This window comes from Leptinotarsa decemlineata, unplaced genomic scaffold (assembly GCF_025532065.1).
Source record: "Leptinotarsa decemlineata unplaced genomic scaffold, Ldec_3_MD MMD2_tig00026361_RagTag_RagTag, whole genome shotgun sequence".
Lineage (NCBI taxonomy): Eukaryota > Metazoa > Arthropoda > Insecta > Coleoptera > Chrysomelidae > Leptinotarsa > Leptinotarsa decemlineata.
In genome coordinates this window covers 615,290-635,532 of record NW_027412704.1, presented here as the reverse complement: position 1 = coordinate 635,532, position 20,243 = coordinate 615,290, and the positions used below count along the sequence as shown (strand labels likewise).

Genomic DNA, 20,243 nt, shown 5'->3' with positions numbered 1-20,243 from the left:
GAATTAAACTAAACTTCATTTTGTTCAAACTTGCATTTGCTGTAATAACCCAAATTGAGGAACATTCCCCATTACGTCCAGAAGAATATGACGAACATCCAACATGGAACCTGTACAAACTAGCACAGGGAACGACACTGTAGCAATGGGTGTCATAAGAAGATGGTAGAATAAACGCAATAAGCCAAAGAGACTGCTATTTTCTGGAGACCAAAAAAAATATTATTTTGAAGGAGACAAAAAAATAGAAATCAATGAATTAACATTTTTTGAAAAACATGAAAATTCCCTTAATTTTTCTGAACAAACCTCTTACTTTCCTCATATAGGTATAACGTAATAATCAGGTTTAATAAAAAATACGATATTTTTTCATAACATTTATTGTTTGTATGGCAGGAGCATCCTCCGAAGTTACTGTAATAGAATTGATGAAATTAAAGCTTAGTTGAATCCGGATGTAGCGATGTACGATGAACGGAAATCAGTTACTTGTAATCTAGCAACAGATATGGTCCTTCAAAAAAGTATACTCGGAATTTTTCCCCGATTTGCATCCATTCCACACCGCCAATAACAAAGTACGAGCGGACTTACGTCCATACCGGTTGGTGTGACTTTTAAAAATTATTTATTTTTTGTGAAAATGCGGCGTTTACGCCCTACCTTCACGAAAATTAAAATTTACAGGGTGAGTTATAGTTGGTCCTAGTGAATCTCAGCTTATGTCGCTATTGGCTCGCGTCATTCTCATCCACTCGACGAATTCGTCTAGCATTACGGGCCCTGCAAAGAAGTGAGGTTAAGACACGCATGGTCGATGGCGAATGTTACTTACACGCTCCGTCTACATCGTAATTAGATAAATCGTTATATATCGTCCTCGAAAACTCCAAAATATTACACCACTGATCTTTGTTTATCACTTTGTATTTAGACCGATTGAGAAACTGACTAAACTGGGCGTGTAGGGGCCAGGTTCTTCCTAATAGAAGTTGAAGCATCGCCAACGCCGTTTCTATGTCCATACTTCTTTGGTCTTTATCCTAAAAAAAAAAAAAAACAAATGTCAAGTACATATTTTTTCTGTTTTCCAGTTTATCAACCGTCGTATGTGGGTTTTTATGCCCGACGCTTCGTCTATGACTACAATAGACATTATCACAGGCGATGAGACGTGCTCTAGAATCTACATGCCGCAGTCGTAGACGAAATGTCAGAAATGAAAACCTGCAGACTATGGCCAAATAATCCGTTAAACAGCTTTCCATTTGTTTATTCAAGTGATACTTTGTTTTTCACTGGACAATTTACAAAAACGCAACACGTGTTTCGTCATACAATAGCCTTCCTCAGGCGTGTTCAGACTCACTTAATTCTCCATAATTAGTGCTTCATATAACAATTTCAATTATGTGTCCTTCTACGTACTTAATGACTCATGATTTTACCCGAGTTTAGGTAAAAACTAATTGAAAATTTAAACACATAAAAGAAAATTTTTGTAACTCATTAAATTAATAGTTGAAAGAGTAACTGCCAACATTAGAAAACAGATTCAGAAGAGAAGAATTCAATTTGGTGATTGAATACATTTTCAGAATTCCTAAATCTAATAATTTCTAAGCACTCCAAAAGATTTCAGTTTCAAACCTTCTTTTCCAAATGTGATACTTCATAGTCCCTATATCAAAAAATGTTACGCAAATGTGAAATAAGTCTTTTGATTGAACAAGCTTCACCTATGTTCTTTAATTCTTTGGGATGAATATCTCCCCGTTTGGCTAATATAAAGTTTTGGGCAACAACCACAAGTCAACTTAAACAGCGCATTTCTTTTATGCCCCCCCTTTTTATTTTTTGATCAAATCAACTGAAAACATTGAAATTTGGGATAATGAAATTAATGCATGAATACTTTATTTTGAATTGAAATGGGGAATGTTCCTCCTGACGAAAATCAAATTGTTTTCATAAAAGAGCTCTAAAACAACGCATTTTAAACTTATCATTTCAACCTTTTTCTTTAAAAAATTATTTAAATACTTAAAAAAGAGGAATGAAATAATGCATTCAACATTTAAAGGGATTCGTTTCTATTTCACTATTTGGCAACATCAGTTATAGCTAATAAAGGACAATGAATCTGTTACTTGTGTGAGACAAACAAACATGACATATTTCAGAGGCGTGCTGTTCTGTTTACTTATGTTCCGAGTTCCGAGACATTCTGTGAAATATGACATTTTGTGCACCTAACCTATCTTCATCTATATAAATAAATAACAAAACAACTGTTGTTTATGTGGCTTGTGGAGATGGTATTGCACTATAATTTATATTCTGCCTCAATTGTTGATTTATAAAGATATTTTTCCTTTTTTAAAGTAGAAAAAGTAAAAAGAAAAGTGAAAAAAGAAAAATATCAAGAGGAGTGCCACAAGAGTCAATATTGGGGCCACTTCTGTTTTTAATCTATATCAATCTATATCTATATCAGAAAAATATATAAAATAGATGATCCTCATATGACCCATACTGATATATTAGAGAAAGCTCGATCATGGTTCACACCAAATGACTTGATTCTCAATGATCGAAAAACAGAAACTCAAATTTTTGAACCAATTTGCAATCGAGATGACAAAAATTCCACCGAATTTTTGGGAGTACAAATAGATTCCAACCTGAAATGGATAGACCATATAAATAGCATGTGTAGTAAACTTAGCAAGACAGTTTTTGCTATCAAAATAATTAAAAAAATAGTAAATCAAAGTGCGGCACTTTCAACTGTTTCAGTCAGTCCTTAGGAATGGTTTAATCAATTAGAATAATGCAACAGGTACATCTTGAAAGAATATTTGTCATTCAAAAATCTGCAGTAAGAAGGATGATTTCTGCCAATGGAAAATATTCTTCAATTTGGGTTATTACAGCAAATGCAAGTTTGAACAAAATAAAGTTGAGTTTAATTCATGAGTTTTTCAAATTCACTTTGGAAAGTATTCAAATTGATGTTTCAAATGTTGGGTTTTAATTTTTAAAGGGATTTGTTTCTAATTCACATATTGGCAACAGCGCCTATATCAAGTTGAAATAGTTTATACGTACCTAGATATTTTACTTTAAAAAAGGAAAATCATCTTTATAAATCAACAATTAAGGCAAAATATAAATTATAGTTCAATACCACCTCCACGAGCCACATAAACAACAGTTGTTTTGTTATTTATTTATATAGAGGAAGATAAGTTAGGTGCACAAAATGTCATGTCACAGAATGTCTTGGAACTCGGAACATAAGTAAACAGAACAGCGCGCCTCTGAAATATGTCATCTTTGTTTGTATCATACAGGTAACAGATTCATTGTCCTTTATTAGCTATAACCGATGTTGCCAAATTGTTAAATAGAAACGAATCCCTTTAAATGTTGAATGCATTATTTCATTCCTTTTTTTTAAGTATTTAAATAATTTTTCAAAAAAAAAGGTTGAAATGATGAGTTTAAAATGCGTTGTTTTAGAGCTCTTTTATGAAAACTACTTGATTTTCGTCAGGAGGAACATTCCCCATTATGATGAGAAGTGTCGACCAATATTTGCAACACTTAAAATAATGACCCTATACTTAGTTATTGTCTATGAAAATCTGCTTCTTGTTCAACAAAACTTGATGAATAAAGTTGCTCACAAGGATATACACCAACATGATACAAGAAATAAATCAAACCTTGTTTCTACAGCTGATAGGTTGAAAAGAACAGATAATATAGCTATAGCTATACAATGCCTTATCTGTCGAACTTTGTAACTTGCCATTTAGAAGATCCAAAAACTTATTGAAGAAAATATCAGCCAAACATTCTTTATATGAAATTGATCAATTTTTCGACGTTATCCAAGAAGAAACATACACTTTTGTGGTCGTCTCCTGAACTTTTACTCAACTTGAATATATATAATATGTTAGCTATGTGATTTATAATTTGTAAAAGCTCATGGCTTTACTTTTTGGTCAATTTTTATAAGATTGGAATTTTATCTTGTTAACTTGTTTTTTTGTAAATCTAATTCATCTATGAGCATTTTTTAAAAACTATAGTGACGAATCTTATCCTCTCAAAGACATTTTAGAAATTGTACTGACGTGTTTAAAAACTGTGTGTTTCTTGAGACTAATAAATTATTACTATTATTATGTGAGCTATTTTCTTTCCTATTGCTTCAAATGTCTCCAAGATGAACTTTCAACTAGAATGAGACCAAGAAATCTCGCACTAGGATAGTGATGATCACTACTACGCGACAGTAACTTACCCTAGCAAAATCGTACGCATATCTATAAATAGCTTTGAAAACGGTTTGATCGTTCAAATAACACTTCAGGCTTTCTAAACGGCATTGCAATTTTTGAACGGAATCGCAGTGCAGCTCTTGAAGTCCCTTGAGCCATTCCTCTTTTGTGAAATAACCCATCCGCCGGGCTTGCATTTTATACGCTAAAACTAACATGACAACGTTTTCGGGTTCGACGCCGATGTCCTCGCAAAACTTTTCCATTCCTTCAGGACCCAGCGTGTCTGGTTCGTCGGGTGTCGTGTACTCTCTGAACCACGTCAGGCATTTCTTATGACTATACGACAGGGGCTCCTCTGGTCTCGACGTTCTTCGGGAACTGAAATATAATCAATCAATCAAAACATACTTTATTGTCAAAAAACTCTTGTTTTGTTGACAAAGTAGAATATACACGTACAGGCATAGAATAAGTGTCAATAAATAAATAAAATATCGATCATAAAATGTTATTTGAACATTTTGTCAATTTTACGACTTATAATTCAACAGTCTAATCAAGTATGCCATACAGCATACTGCAAATAACTAATGGCTCACATATCTAATGGCTCTCTTTTGCAGTTTAAGTACTGAATCTAGCAGAGTAGAGTTGCATACCCCCCAGAAAGGAATGGCATATCTCAGTTGAGATTCAATCAATGCATAATATGCGTTCATAGCCGTGGCAGTACCAAGTCCCTTGAAATAATTATCCTTGAATAGCACCCTGAGGAGATTTTATTCTTCAATTGGTTGACGTGTGCTTCAAACTTCAATTTACTGTCAATGTATAGGCCCAAAAATTTTGTGCAGTCTTTATTTTCAATCTTCTCATTTTCTAGAGGCATATCTTCTAAAGTACATTTGAAAGTTAATATATTTGTTTTTTTTTTTTATATTAAAAGACAGAAGATTCGAGTCGCACCAAGACTTAATTACATCAATATCTCTGCTTATCTTATTATTCAAATCTTCAACAGTTTTACTATGCCATAAAATGGTGGTGTCGTCAGCAAATAAGGTAATTTTTCCAGAAGTATTTATATACAGTAAATCATTGATATATACAAGGAAAAGAGTGGGTCCCAAAACCGATCCTTGTGGCAATCCATAATCTATATTAATATATTTTGAAGTTATATCACTTTTTACGACTTGACTGCGCCAAAATTTCCTCAAATTGGTATTTTGTGTGTTGAAGTTTCTTTTTTAAAACTAAAGGAAAGTTCTCTGCGTTCTCTCCCTATTATCATGATTTTTTTTGAGGAAATAGGAATTTCGGGTAAGCTTTTTTTGTGTAATATCTGGTCATTTTCTTCAAGTGGACCACTGTTATTAGAGTTCGCTGCAGAACTGTCATATATATCTATTTTTCGGTGGACATAACTTACTGCTCTTTCCTCATGTACAAGAATATTTTGTGCAGTTTCTAGCTCCTCCAGAAATGATTTGTGGTTGATATCTTCAGGTGTTTTTTCCGAGTAGGAGACATCGAAGGAGTGATCTACAAGAACACTACTTAAGCTCACTAAGGATCCAGTTTCTTGTTCTTCTGTGGCATCGACATTCCCTTGCAGTGCCTTTTCTAGTTGAATTCTTTGTTTTTGAATATTGTTCCTCAGGATCATTTGCATTTCATTTTTGTGGGTATTACTTTTCTTGCTTACTTGGTTAATTAATTTTCTCTTCTTTTTTTGCATTGTTACTTTTTATTTCCCTTCCAGATTTTCTGATCTTTCTTTGGTCTTTTGGAGAAATTGGCAACATTGTTTTCTTGCACTCATCCATTTGTGTACAGCTATTAACATTAGTCACTTTTGTATTGGGCATTTTTTGTTTGTTTGTTGAGAGAGAGAGAGAGAGAGAGAGAGAGAGAGAGAGAGAGAGAGAGAGAGAGAGAGAGAGAGAGAGAGAGAGAGAGAGAGAGAGAGAGAGAGAGAGAGAGAGAGAGAGAGAGAGAGAGAGAGAGAGAGAGGGAGTGGGAGAGAGAGAGAGAGGGAGTGGGAGAGAGGGAGAGAGGGAGGGAGGGAGGAGGGGGAGAGAGAGAGAGAAAGGGAGGGAGAGAGAGAGAGGGAGGGAGAGAGAGAGAGGGAGGGAGGGAGGGAGAGAGAGAGAGAGAGAATGTGAAGAATTTGGAAGACAATTTCATCTCGAGAATGTTGTTATTCAAACTAAGAGGTGGGGAGATGGGTTTTAACAAAGTTTGAAGAAAGCTTATTTGATTCGCACCAGCTCTTAATTTTTTCCATGTCCACAGTGGCATCTTGAGCTAGTTTTGTAGGATCTTTTCCCTGCCACAGCAACGTTGTGTCTTCTGCAAATGATGTGATGCTAGCAGTTAGATCCAGTTGTGTTATATCATTAATATACAATAGAAACAAGATGGGTCCTAGGATGGAACCTTGATGGACACCTGCTTTGATTTCTCCTACATTTGAGTCAGTTGAGAGTCTTACAATTTGCTTTCGATGCAATAAGTACGATTCAAACCATCTAATGCTTCTGTGCTCAAAACCATAATGTTTCAGCTTCCGCAGTAAGATTCCGTGATCAACGAGGTCAAATGTCTTGGAAAAGTCACAGAATACAGCTGCCGAATAGACATCAGAATTCGTATCACTATAAATCTTATGCAGAAAGTTGAAAAATGCATCACTTGTATACAGAGAAAGTAAATTAGCCGCCTTTTCATGATTTTTTTCAATAATTTTGGATAAGGTCGGAACAAGTGATATAGATCTGTAGTTTATTGGATCATCCCTGGCACCACCACCATTTTGTAGTAGGTGAAGATATTGACCTCATATTCTAGGGTTCCATTTAATTTTTTTCCCATATGGCGCCTAGTCGCCATCTTGAAAATTTCATGTGTCAATTTCACTTCAAAATAAAGTATTCATGCATTAATTCCATTATCACAAATTGCAATTTTTTGAGTTGACCTGTTCAAAAAATAAAAGGAGGGGGACATTAAAGAAATGCACTGTATAATGGATAACTCATTACAAGAGATACTCCTAGGAAAGGCTAACATTATTAATTTATTTACATGAATGTTAATCTCACCCCTAAAACTTATGGATCATTCTAAAAGTCATAAAAACAATAAAATCCACTGACCTTGAATATAAATACATTTTCGAACATGTACCACAATTATGAAACACGACTTGCTAAATGTAAACAGGTCTATCATCTATCACTACCAAATTATTGTACAAAAGAAAACAATAAACAATCCCAATGAAAATATCATACAAATACCACAGAAAGACGTGCTTCAAAGTTCTTCTCAACGAATTATACAGAATGGATTTGTTGATAATGTAATCAGAAGGTTTTTGAGCCTTATCTTGAAGATATATTTTAAATAACAGTATTCAACGAAGAAATGCCAAAGAAACTTTCAACAAAACTTGTTGAACAAATCAAATCAAGTCAAAATATCTTTAAACTCTATTCATTGCCTCAATTATATGAAAAATCAGTAGCCAACAGAATAGAATCAAATCAAAATCAGGAAATCGACAACTTCCCATATGAATTTGCCTAGAAACAAGATGGCAAATTGTAATTCAAGGATGACAAGCTTTCAAGACTGGCAAAAAATATATTGGGCAGACTAAGCACGTCATTAAACTCGTTTCAAACAACACGCAACACAAATCCGATTTGGAAGACCAGAAAAATCTTGTGTCGCTCTGCACGGCTTGGAAAATGACCACAATGAAAACTGCCTGAAAATGTTGACATTTTTGTATGCTTTCGAAAGTCTGGGAATATCAAAGTGCAATAAGAACTATAAACAGTGACGAAGCCACTCCAAACTGCCCATTGTATTCTCTTTAACGAGTGCTTGTTTTTGGAACCCTTATACTCATATATCATATTCAGAATCCCTAGTTATGCAATCGCCAATGCAACAGGAAACAAGAGGATCACTTGAGACAAGAGGATCACTTGAGATCTCCTCTTTCTCAGAGAAATCCACTGAACTTTCACCTCAAAATCTTTTACCTGAATCAGATCGCAGACTTCATCATCTTCCAAAAATCAAAATGAACATATAGTAAGGTTGAGTTAGCCAGTTTTCTAGCCACATTGTCTGACAAAGGGAGCAAATAAGAGCTGAGTTGTCAGATGGTTTTTATTTCTCAACTTCTCTCCAAACAATTTTCTTGACTAGAAATCTTTTACATGTGAAACGTAACCCAAAGACCATGACTTCATTTATCTGAAAATTTGATAACCAAAGAAGGACGATCAAAAACTGATTTTCATTCACAATAAAAATATTCTACTCAACATAAAAACATACTCTACTGAAATGATTCCTTGAGAAAACAATTAGTAAAGGAGAACTGGGAGGTTTTACATACAGAGCCAATCACTTTTTTGGTCGTAATAGGCGAAGAAAAAATTAGTTTCTTGACAAAACTATTAGTTGTTTTGGCTGGACACATCTTCATAGAGTTTGACTTTGATTTCACTTCTTTTACAACAATAGGGAAGAAAGCTAAAAGGTTCTTTCTCATCACAAGAACCCTTTTCAATATATTCCAACTAACCTAAAGAAAAATTACCTGTTCTGGCTTCGCACTCTCTTTGAACTATACCTATCCTCATCGTTTGAACTCATTTCTGCTGACCTACGTTTGCTACGAGGCATTGCAAACTTCACAGCCTATGTTCTTCTTTCGGGATATCAGGCTAAAAGCGAAAAAGAATTATCATGATCATATACTTTTTTCAAGGGTCAATTTGATGGATGGAAGTAAGGTTATGTCAAAGTTGAAATGTTGGGCACGCGACCAAAGTATGTCCCTTCATCGGTGTAAAATAATACGTTCTATATATCGATGAATATACTGAACGATGAAAAAAATAAAAAACTTACCGTAACCACGGTCAAATATTGGTATTAATTATAACCCCTCCCCAACATGGATATTATGCACGAAATTAGGGAAATGAATTCAATACAAAAGATGAGGTCTAGCACTTTTGAAAAGGTCGAAGGATTAACAATGCTGCATTAGGTAGAAGATAAATTATATTACATTTATTTTAAATTTTTCATCAGCTGTATGATAAACGCTGCCTGCGGATCCGTTGGTTTAGTACTTTTTTGTAATCAAGTCTACAGCGGAGAGGAAGGGGCAAAAACAGAGCAAAACACACAACACTTTGACGTCTGTGACGATGACAACGAGCACTTGACACTATGACAGCTACGAGATTACTGCAAGATGTTTGTCGCTAGCGCCATATACTTGTCCAAATGAACTTTTTTTTGAAATGCGTTTCGCTGTGGTTCTGCGAAGGATAAATTAAAAACGAGATATTGCTGATCATCACATTCATACTTGTAACAACGTAAGAAGGCTATAACCTTCTTGGCCCGAACGAACTTTTTTAAAACGTAGTTTAAATTGATTAAAGGATTGTCATTTCGACAGAACTCTAGAATTTACTTATGTGTTAACTCCTAAAGTAACTTTGTCGCCAAAATGCAATATTTACTTATCCAAGAGCAAACAAAGGAAAGTTTTATTGAGTGTATCGTGACTTCTTCCAAAGAAAGAAAGGATTACGTTTCATCAGATCTATAGCTCAAACCACATAGGTTTCGTTGAATATAATAACAGATCTTTCAGCATTGTTTTCTTCTGATAGTCGATTTATTCTTGTACGAAATTCGACCTATAGGTGACTCGGTCTAAGTTTATTTATTTTTTATTATTTAAGAGAACAGAATATTACGTGCGTCTTTCCTTGAAATACAATGCTGTTGAAAATTTGAAATTTATAAGAGAATGTATAAAAATCTGTTTTTATATATATGTTTCTGTGTATTGGAGAGTTCAGTAATCGCGAAGTTACTTTATATGAGCTGTCCTAAACGTTGGAATATCGAGAGATACATTCTGAAGTGTGGATAGATATCTCATCAAAAAAAAATAAAAAGGCTTTTTGATCTATTTAATCGATATCATAAAATGTCACATTCTGTGACCTTATTATAATGTTCTGTGCAATGAGTATCGACGAGAGAAACGAAAATTGCCGACTAATGTCGAACGGACCAGCTGTCTAGGAAAGAAACGACTAATGAGAAACAGGAAATGGTAGTGTCGAGAGAAAAAGAGCTGTAATTAAATTCCGGCAAATTTAATAACTCGATTTATAGCCCTAATCATTTTCATGGAAAAGAAATCACAAAAGATCATCCCAGGGGCTTCTTTTAGCACTCAAAATGGACATTTACTGGTTTCTTCCGGGATACAATCCCTGGATACTCTTTTAGGTGAGAATTTTTAGGTTATACTTTGGTTTCTTTGTTCTTTTAATTCCACTCATTCAACAACATGGAATAAAATGAGTTCGATTATTGTTCTGATTGAATAGAATAGGACGATGGGTTGATTTTTCAAGTATGAGTTCGCTTTTGAATCGTTAGAAATCAACAAACCCATTAGTACAGGTCAGTTATATTTACTTACTTTTTTCTTCTAGGAGGAGGTATTCCAGTTGGGACGGTGGTTTTAATTGGTAAGTCATGTTGCTATATTTAGTTCCATATCGATTTTTTTCGGTTAGATGCCTAGCTAAGTTTTATCTACTACGAGAAATGAATAGTAAAGACATTTCTCTTCATACACACCAGAACTTACAAAAATTCTAATTTCGACACTCATTCGTAAATATAATCAGTTGCCATTGTCTGTTCAAAGTGTAAGAACAAAACAGTGCTTTTATAGTGCTACTGCAAATTGATTCATCATTCTTACAGACTTTTACATCTGCTTTCATTTTAAAGTCATTGATAAGTCACAATAATTCCCTATTCAAGATATTGCCCTTTTATTGGGGTTTAAAATAGCTGGATATTGATTTCAGAAGAATGAATTAGTTTAGAGATATTTTTCAATCTATAATCTGTTTCTGATCCTGAATTAATGAGTCTGCAGGAAGAAAACATCATCGGACAACGTGAAACATCCAGAATTTTCCTCTTTGAATATTTAAATTGTCAGTGTTGATAAATGTAGCCAGAAACGCTACCAGGTCTCAACAGCTCTTTGACCTTTCAAATTCCCTTTTTTATCAATATGAGATTGCAATGTGTTGCTTGAATAGCTTTGGCTGTTTATCTATGTTCAGAAATTCGTTCAACAAAAATATCCAAGTGTCCATTACTTCTATTCATCTTTACTTTCTTCTCCATCTAATTTCTTCTTCTTTGTCTATTATACAAGCGAATTCATTTGAAATAATGAAGACAAAACGTCATTGTCGGTTAGATCAGGAATTTTGGTCCAAAACTTTATATTGGCAGAACGGGTAGAACTTTTTCCCAAAGAATGAAAGAACACAGGAGTAGTTTCCTGAACGTGGAGACAAATTCCTCATTTGCAAACCATATTTTGACAGAGGGACACGACTTTAAACAAGACTATGAAGTATTACATTTCGATGAGAAAAGTGTGAGACCCAATCTTTTGGAGTTCTTGGAATGCTGATAATTTACTGAATGACCAGAGATAATCCAGTTCTCCACCTTCTCTGGATCTGTTTTCTAATGTGGAAATGGATATTTAGTTTATTACATGTTATTTGAATTTTTAATTAGTTTTTGTGAACTGTCCAGTATTGATTTTGACTAATTCTACACTGAGATTAGCAGTCACTGTCGAGATCACTTGTTTCTTTGTCACTAGTTTTACTTTTGCAGATTAATTTCTACTAAAAATCATCCCTTCTGCTCTGAATTGCCAATATTAAAAAATTGTGCTTATACCACCCTTACAGAATCAAAATATATGGCTATTTATAAAGGTGTGACGGTTTGTGACAAGTTCTGACTTGACCAAACCTGCAGAGTTTCGATTCATTCGTGTATACTTTTGTAATGAGTCATCTTTCAACTTGAGGTCATCGAGAAAATGTTGACAAATACTTTATTTGCAGTGGTTTCTGTGAAACGAACACGTTTCATTATCAAGTTGAGGATTGCATCAGCTTTCGATGACAAACTGATTACTGAGAAATGGGTTCAGTTTTCCAGAAATCAATTCCTTTCCTATTATTTTGTTCAATTTATTTACGCAATTGATTGTTGAGTGAATATTGTAATGTGCTTCTAAATGAATTTTTAATCATCCTTTGGGTGTATTTTGATTGAAAAACCACTTCCTGTACTGACTGCATCAGATTCAAAGTTATCATTTGCAATTTGCTTGGAGGCGAGTCACCTTTACGTCATTCTGCACGTTGGATTCATTGATTTAAAAATATTGCAAAGTCAGGGTAATATTATACTCGTACTGTTATCATTTCAATAACCTTGAAACTCATGAGTCAGACCGTAAGTACCGTATTTTGCTAAATATATTTCAATGTAATAATCGGGTTTTGTTATCTTGTTACAGTTTAATTAGCGTAATCAAGATTCCTATCTTTTATCACTGGGATTTCACTGAATTACAATTTGTGAAAGTCCCATTTAGTCTGTGCTGATTTTATGGGGTTCCTGAGTTAACAGATATGATTGATGGGGGCATTTCGGCATCATCAGTCTTGGAAACAGGAAAAAATCTCAGGGGTTCAAATCTGGTGATTACGGTGGCTGAGGCATGATTACGCATGATACCGGACGTTTTCTTCGTATTGCTTGTCGTGAGCCACGCATAACTCCAAAATAATATTCCCTATTGACCGTTTGATCATGTGGCACAAACTCCTGATGTACTATACCAGGGTAACGGAAGAAAATAGTGAGCAAAATTTTGACATTTGATAGAATTTGGTGTGCTTTTTTTGGTCTTGGCACTCCTGGGCTTTGGTTTCGATGTCATAAGCATATACCCATGATTCAATCGATCAAATATGCTTTAGTGTCAGAAAAAACAGTTCTTATCGGCTGTTGAAATGCTAAAAATGATAAAATTGTACTGATACAGACTAAATAATGATAAAATGTGTGTAAGTAAAATGTATGAGTAAAGTAAAGTGTATAAGTAGAATGAATGACTTAATAAGTAGGTACAGCCACATAACAAGGAGACAGGCGTATTTCAATGTCAACAAAAAGGTTCACTTCTAAAAAATTCCTCCCCATCGTAGAATGGATGAGTGAAAAGCAGTTCTTCAACATGGTTTTTAAACAATCCTAATGATTCAATCTCCCTCAAGCTCAGTCGTGAGCAATTATAATTTTTCAGTCCATTATAATTGAGAGATTCCTTAACAAGATTGTTTTTTGGTAGAGGTAATCTCAATTTTTGCCATCATCGCGTGTTATGGTGTAAGGGTACTGTAATATATTTGTTATGATTCTTGTGTATTGAGCTGGTAGTTACTAAAATAAAGATTGAAGTAACTGTGGGAATTCTATTATTTTTGAAAAGGTCCCTGCAAGAATCACGTGTTTTTACTTTACAGAGAGCCCTCATAGCTCTTTTTTGTACAACTTACACTTCGTGAAAGAGTTTTATTCTTTTTATCAGACCTCGTTTTTTCACCATTGATACTCGTCATTGAGGTCGTTGATGATTCAAACGAAAACAAAATGACTCAGTTATTTTGGACGTTATCAAAACATTTGATATTGTCGACCAAACTGATGAAATAGGAAAAAGCCAATGGAGCAATAAATAGGTGATTCAAAATGTTTTCATTTCGCTTATCAACACTAAATCCATTAAGAATTATGTGGTGACTGCTTCTGTTTGATGATTACCTTCACAGTTTGTGTGAATAATATTGAATTATTGATATGGCTTCAACGAAATCATAAAAGTGATTGGTTTGAAATTCGACTGTATTCAAGTCACAATTTGCTAGATTGAATTTCAAACCTTTCTCATCCGAATGGAATATGTCATGATTGTGATTGAACTTCTGCCCTACTGCCAGAAATGTGGAATTGGGCTTCACATTCAAGAAATTAGTACTATGTTCTTTCATTCTCTGGGAAAATGTTCTACCAGTTTGTCCAACATAAGTTTTGGGCATGAGCCTGATCGGACTAATAATTTTACTTGAGTTATTGATGACTCAGTTGGATGGCAAATATGTATGGAACTTGTAGGTCATCTTTTCGATATAAAAAGAGTTTCCAAATTTCAAAGAGTTGGTCTTGTATCTGCGAAATGAAGTTGTGGTGTGTGTACTGTTTGTGTGTACATAGAATAAAATATTTTGTTCTAGTTTGTTTCTAACCCCGACTACGGTTGAATATATTCATGTTCATCTATTTGAATATGGGGAAACCGAATCTAATAAATAAAGATGTACCTATTTGAATGAGTCACGACAAACTGCTACACTTTCGTTTAGTGATTATTCTAGAATTCGTGAATCTTAATGTATTCATTTGTTTTCCAGAGGAAGACTTCCACGGATCGTACTCAAAAATCATACTGAAATATTTTCTTGCCGAGGGTATCGTCTCTAAGCACTCTACTTTGATAGCTAGTCAAGATGTGAATCCTTCCAATATTGTGAGTACATTGCGCTGAATACTTTCGTTGCTCACTTGGAAGAACAGTTCAATTTTTTTTCAACAATTACAGTCCGGTCGAATAATTTTGTTTCGATTCAAACAGCATTATCTTTTGTACACTTGTACTATTGAATAAGAATATCGAATTTATAACCACGTTTGAAATTTCAAGCTAACTTGGTCTAACCTCAGTTTAAAACTTAACATTCAATCCCAATTCTCAACATAAAATTTCAATTGAGACATTACATTCACCATTTCATTTAACATTACAGATAACATATGATATCAATTTATTTTTAACATTACACTTCAGTTTTCAACATTAAATTTCAATTTCGACATCAAATTCTAATTTTAATAATTACATTTCAATTTTCAACAATGAATTTCAACATTGAGTTTCAGTTTTCAACATTGAGTTCCAGTTTTCAACATTAAACTTCAGTTTTCAACATTCAATTTCAGTTTTCAATATAATATTTCAGTTTTCAACATAAAATTCCAGCTTTCAACATAAAATTCCCGTTTCCAACATAAAATTCCAGTTCTCAACATAAAATTTAGGTTTTCAACATTAAATATAAGTTTTCAACATTAAATATAAGATTTCAACATTAAACATTAGTTTTCAACCTTAAATTTCAGTTTTCAGCGTTGAATTTCAATTTTCAACATTTTTTCAATGTTCAACATTAAGTTTTAGGTTTCAACTTTGAGTACCAGTTTTCAACATTAAATTTCAGTTTCCATCATTAAATTTCAGTTTTCAAAAATCTTTTGTATTCGTATGATTTTATCATGATATATGTAGTCCTGTTGATTTTCATGGGTGTTTTTTTTCTATTTTCGAATTCACAAAAATGCGGTTTTTTATGTTGAAACAATTATTTGTTTGTAGATCAAAGAATTACCTGCTGTGATTGAAAGTGATCTTGAACCAGAAAAGGTGTCAAAAACCACTGGGGCTAGTGATAAAATGCAGATAGCATTCAGATATCAGAATTTACCGACGAATATGGATAGTTCAAATCGTAATATCAAACATATTGGACACAATTATGACTTGTCTAAGAACATGTCACTGAATGATATAGAAAACTCGGATATTAGTTATTGGACGGGGCAGAGAATAGAAAATGGTGAGTATTTCTGTCATTAAGCTTATTTTGAACCTAGGAATACAACTTTTAACATAATTGATTTTCAGTTTTCAACATTGAATTTCGATTTTCAACATTTAATCCCAATTTTCAACATAAAATTTCAATTTAGACATTACACTCAACATATAACATCAATTTTCAACATTATATTTCAGTTTTCAACATTAAATTTCAATTTCGACATTAAATTCCAATTTTAAACATTAAATTTTCAACAATTAATTTCAGTTTTCAACATTGAGTTTCAGCTTTCAATGTGATATTTAAGCTTTCAACGTGATATTTAAGCTTTCAGCATTAAGTTTCAGTTTTCAACAATCAATTTCAATTTTCAACATTGCATTTCAGTTTTCAACGTTGAATTTCAGTTTTCAACGTTGAATTTCAGTTTTCAACATTGTTTTCAATATTAAATTTCAATTTTCAACATCTAATTTTAATGTTCAATATTTAATTTTAATAAGTGTATGTTTTCAACATTAAATTTCAGTTTTCAACATTGACTTTCAGTTTTCAACATTGAATTTTAGTTTTCAATATCAAGTTTTCAACATTAAATTTCAATTGTCAACATTTAATTTGGTTGTTCAACATTTAGTTTCAGCTTTCAACATTTAGTGTTAGTTTTCAACATTACATTTCAGTTTCCATCACTAAATTTCAGTTCTCAACATTGGGTTTCAGTTTTCCACATTGAATTTCAGTTTCCAACATTGAATTTCAGTTTTCAACATTAAATTTCGGTTTTCAATTTCAAATTTCGATTTCCAACATTGAATTTCGACATTGAATTCCAATTTTAAACATTGAATTTTGACATAGATTTCCAATTTAAACATTGATTTTCAACTTTCAACAATAAATATTAATTTTCAACATTGATTTTTAATTTTCAACGTTAAATTTCAGTTTTCAATATTAAATTGAAATTTCTAACATTGAAGTTCAACATTAACTGTCAATTTTCAACAATAAATTTGAATTTTCAACATTAAATTTCAGTTTTCAACAATTAATTTCAATTTTTAACAGTAAATTTCAACATGTATTCTCTGTCAGCCAAGATAACCTGGTCTTTCTACAAAACCTGAAATTTTCAGTTGAAATTCATAAAGTAAATTAACCTGACTCGTAAAACTCAGAGAAGTTATTTAAAAGTTGTAAGGACATATTTTAAAACAGAATTTCAACTTTCAACATGAAGTTCCAAATTTGTATCAGAATTAAGAAGTAACAAAACACCAAGTTGAGACCTGCAGTACTTATTATTAAGATTGGAGTCCCTTCTCAATAATATCTGCTACCTATTCAAAGTGAAATATTTAATTTTTTATTCTTTCTGAATATTTCATTTTCAGGTACGAAAACATACTCTAACCCTGCCTATAATGACTTGCTGAAGTCGATAAAAAACAAAATCAAGGAGGGTAAATTTTTCCTGAAAGATAGCCCCGAAAAGAGGTCCATCTTACGAATAGGCGTACACTCGCTGGGGTCTCCGATGTGGCTTCCGCACCGGAAGTCTCTGCATTCGATAGAAAGCACCCGCGACCTGGACATGTTCATATTCTGCCTCAGGGCGCTAGTGCGCTCCGCGTACTCCGTGGCTGTCATAACCATTCCAACGCATTTGTATCATGAAGTGAGTCGATTCGCGTTTTCCTCGATAGTTGGCAGAACCCGCTCATCCAATTTTTCTTCTTTCAGATATCTTTGGACAGATGCATCCACTCTAGTGATATAGCGATGAGGCTCCAAGCCTTCAGTGGGACCGAGTTGGAGCACAATCAAAGTTTGTCGGAGTATCACGGTTTCTTTTATCTGACCAAATTGGCGGCCATCAATTCGTTATCGTCCAAACATCCGGGTTCAGTCGAATACGCTTTCAAACTGAGGAGGAAAAGATTCTCGATAGATATGCTGCATCTGCCTCCAGGTTAGTTTCGAAAACCTTAAGATTATATCGGGGGCCCTCAACAGTCCATGTTTTTTTGATAATGCTGACCCTGACCAGTTACTTTATGAAAATCAATAACAATTATTCATGATGATAATGTTACAATGGTATTTCATGCCAGAACCTGAGAAAACAGGTAAATTTTGAAAAAGTCGTTGAAAAAATATAATATTACTTCTAGGAAAACAGGTAATTTATAAATATATAGGTAAATTTTGAAAAACAATTACAACAGAGTAAATATTACAGGTAATTTATGAATATGTTGATTTTTGGCATTTTATGTCAGTCAAAACAGGTAAATATTGAAAAACTTATTAAAATGCAGACATCTAATGTCTAAACCTGACAAAACAGGTAACTTTTGAAAAAGCAATTACAGTACAATATATTATAAATATGTTAATTATTGACATTTTATGACTAAACCTAACAAAAAAGGTAAATTTAGAAAAACAATTTCAATATAATTAATATTACAGGTAATTTATAAATATGCTAATGATTGATTTTATGACAATACAGGGTAATTTTAAAACACCAATTACGAAATTACTTACAGGAAAACAGATTATTTATAAGATGTCATTTATTGACATTTTACGTCAAAACTGAGACAAACGACTAATTTTGACAAAACAGGTAAATTTCGAAAAAACAACAACATTACAATCTTACCTTTTAGAAAACGGGTAATTTACGAATATGTTAATTATTGACATTTTATGCTAAAACCTGACAAATAGGTAAATTTTGAAAAAAACATTGAAAAAATATATATTACTTCGAGGAAAACAGGTAATTTAAAAATATATAGGTAACTTTTGAAAAACAATTACAATAGAGTAAATATTACAGGTAATTTATAAATATGTTAATTTTTGGCATTTTATTCCAAAGTCAAAACAGGTTAATATTAAAAAACTGATTAAAATACAGTATTACTTACAGTAAAACAGATAATTATGTCAAAACCTGACAAAACAGGTAACTTTTGAAAAAACAATTAAAATACAATATATTATAAATATGTTAATTGATGACATTTTATGACGAAAGCTAACAAAAGAGGTAAATTTAGAAAAACGATTTCAATATAATAAATATTACAGGTAATTTATAAATACGATAATGATTGATTTTATGATAAAACAGGTTAATTTTAAAACACCAGTTACGAAAATACAGGAAAACAGGTTATTTATAGCATACCAATTATTGACATTTCAATTCAAAACTGAGATAAATGACTAATTCTGACAAAACAGGTAAATTTCGAAAATACAACATTACAAATCTTACTTTTTAGAAAACAGGTAATTCATGAATATGTTAATTATTGACATTTTATGCTAAAACCTCACAAAATCGCCTTTTATGATATTGTATATTTCTGTCTTTTGATATTAGAATTTGTTGAATTATAATCAGCAGTTCTGTGTTATTGAAGATTTGTTTTTGCTGCAGATATTCAAGACGATGGAGACGGTAGGAGAGAAAACGTTCCTTTCTTGGGGTGTGGTGGTAATACCAAAAAGAGTTTATTGGATTTCTAACTACTTACGTACCTTGAATCAACCTTATCATCATAACTTATTTATTGAAGAGTATTATATTTTGAAAAAATTGACAAATTACACGTTTTTTTTACTTCGCAGTGTTTTATTCAGAAAATCATAAGGTGAACTATACAAGTAGCTTCCTCAGGCGTATGAAGTATACAGTAGCTTCCTCCGGCGTGGTCATACTAGCAGTATGAACACGTCTGAGGAAGCTATTGTATAGCCAAATACGCAGTGAAAACCTCACAATTACATGATCAATACAATAGCTTCCTTGGCGTGTTCATAAAAGTAGTATGAACTAACTGTACAATAGCTTTCTCATGCTCATGAACACGTCTAAGGAAGCTATTGTAGAGCCAAACACGTGTTTTTGTAAACTGTCCAGTGGAAATATCACAATAAAGTGAAATATGCAGTAGCTTCCTTGGGCGTGTTTATACTGGCAGTATGAACTATACAGTGGCTCCCTCAGGCGTGTTTATACTGCCTGTATAGGCACGCCTGAGGAAGCTAATGCATAGCAAAACACGTAGTGTAGCTTTTTAAACTGTAAATTGAAAATCCCACATTGACATGAACAATGCAATAGCTTCCTTAGGCGTGTTCATGAAAGCAGTTTAACCAACTAAACAATAGCTTTCTCAGGCGTATGGGCACGCCTAAGAAAGCTATTTTATAGCCAAACAAGTGTTTCGTTTTTGTAAAC

At 33.1% G+C, this 20,243-nt stretch overlaps 2 protein-coding genes across 4 annotated transcripts; one reads left to right on the top strand and one right to left on the bottom strand.

The window, feature by feature from the left end:
• Positions 1-365: 365 nt before the first annotated feature.
• Positions 366-9,547, bottom strand: SCCRO4 (DCN1-like protein SCCRO4). Of its 2 annotated transcripts, none has more exons than XM_074184901.1 (5): positions 9,403-9,547; positions 8,926-9,052; positions 4,322-4,679; positions 839-1,046; positions 366-786 (listed from the first exon to the last, which is right to left on the bottom strand). In XM_074184901.1, exons 2-5 carry the CDS (start codon positions 9,009-9,011, stop codon positions 719-721), a joined length of 720 nt encoding a protein of 239 aa, XP_074041002.1. In that variant the 5' UTR covers positions 9,012-9,052; positions 9,403-9,547; the 3' UTR covers positions 366-718. The 2 variants fall into 2 exon arrangements, with proteins under 2 accessions (XP_074041002.1, XP_074041001.1); XM_074184900.1 differs by having other exon boundaries at positions 9,240-9,517.
• An 884-nt stretch (positions 9,548-10,431) lies between these two features.
• Elp4 (Elongator complex protein 4) lies at positions 10,432-19,625 on the top strand. 2 transcript variants are annotated; one of them, XM_074184896.1, is made up of 7 exons: positions 10,432-10,649; positions 10,859-10,894; positions 14,732-14,847; positions 15,751-15,991; positions 17,374-17,657; positions 17,723-17,951; positions 19,440-19,625. In XM_074184896.1, exons 1-7 carry the CDS (start codon positions 10,547-10,549, stop codon positions 19,526-19,528), a joined length of 1,098 nt encoding a protein of 365 aa, XP_074040997.1. In that variant the 5' UTR covers positions 10,432-10,546; the 3' UTR covers positions 19,529-19,625. The 2 variants fall into 2 exon arrangements, with proteins under 2 accessions (XP_074040997.1, XP_074040998.1); XM_074184897.1 differs by lacking the exons at positions 10,432-10,649; positions 10,859-10,894 and adding an exon at positions 12,844-13,119.
• The last annotated feature ends 618 nt before the right edge of the window (positions 19,626-20,243 follow it).

Coding starts and splice junctions, on each gene's coding strand:
- Elp4 (XM_074184896.1), top strand. CDS start 10,547: ATGGAAAAGAAATCACAAAAGATCATCCCAGGGGCTTCTTTTAGCACT. Junction 14,848..15,750: donor ATGTGAATCCTTCCAATATT/GTGAGTACATTG, acceptor ATTTGTTTGTAG/ATCAAAGAATTACCTGCTGT. Junction 15,992..17,373: donor GGGGCAGAGAATAGAAAATG/GTGAGTATTTCT, acceptor TTTCATTTTCAG/GTACGAAAACATACTCTAAC.
- SCCRO4 (XM_074184901.1), bottom strand. CDS start 9,011: ATGCCTCGTAGCAAACGTAGGTCAGCAGAAATGAGTTCAAACGATGAG. Junction 4,680..8,925: donor AGAGTGCGAAGCCAGAACAG/GTAATTTTTCTT, acceptor ATTATATTTCAG/TTCCCGAAGAACGTCGAGAC. Junction 787..838: donor TTACGATGTAGACGGAGCGT/GTAAGTAACATT, acceptor ACTTCTTTGCAG/GGCCCGTAATGCTAGACGAA.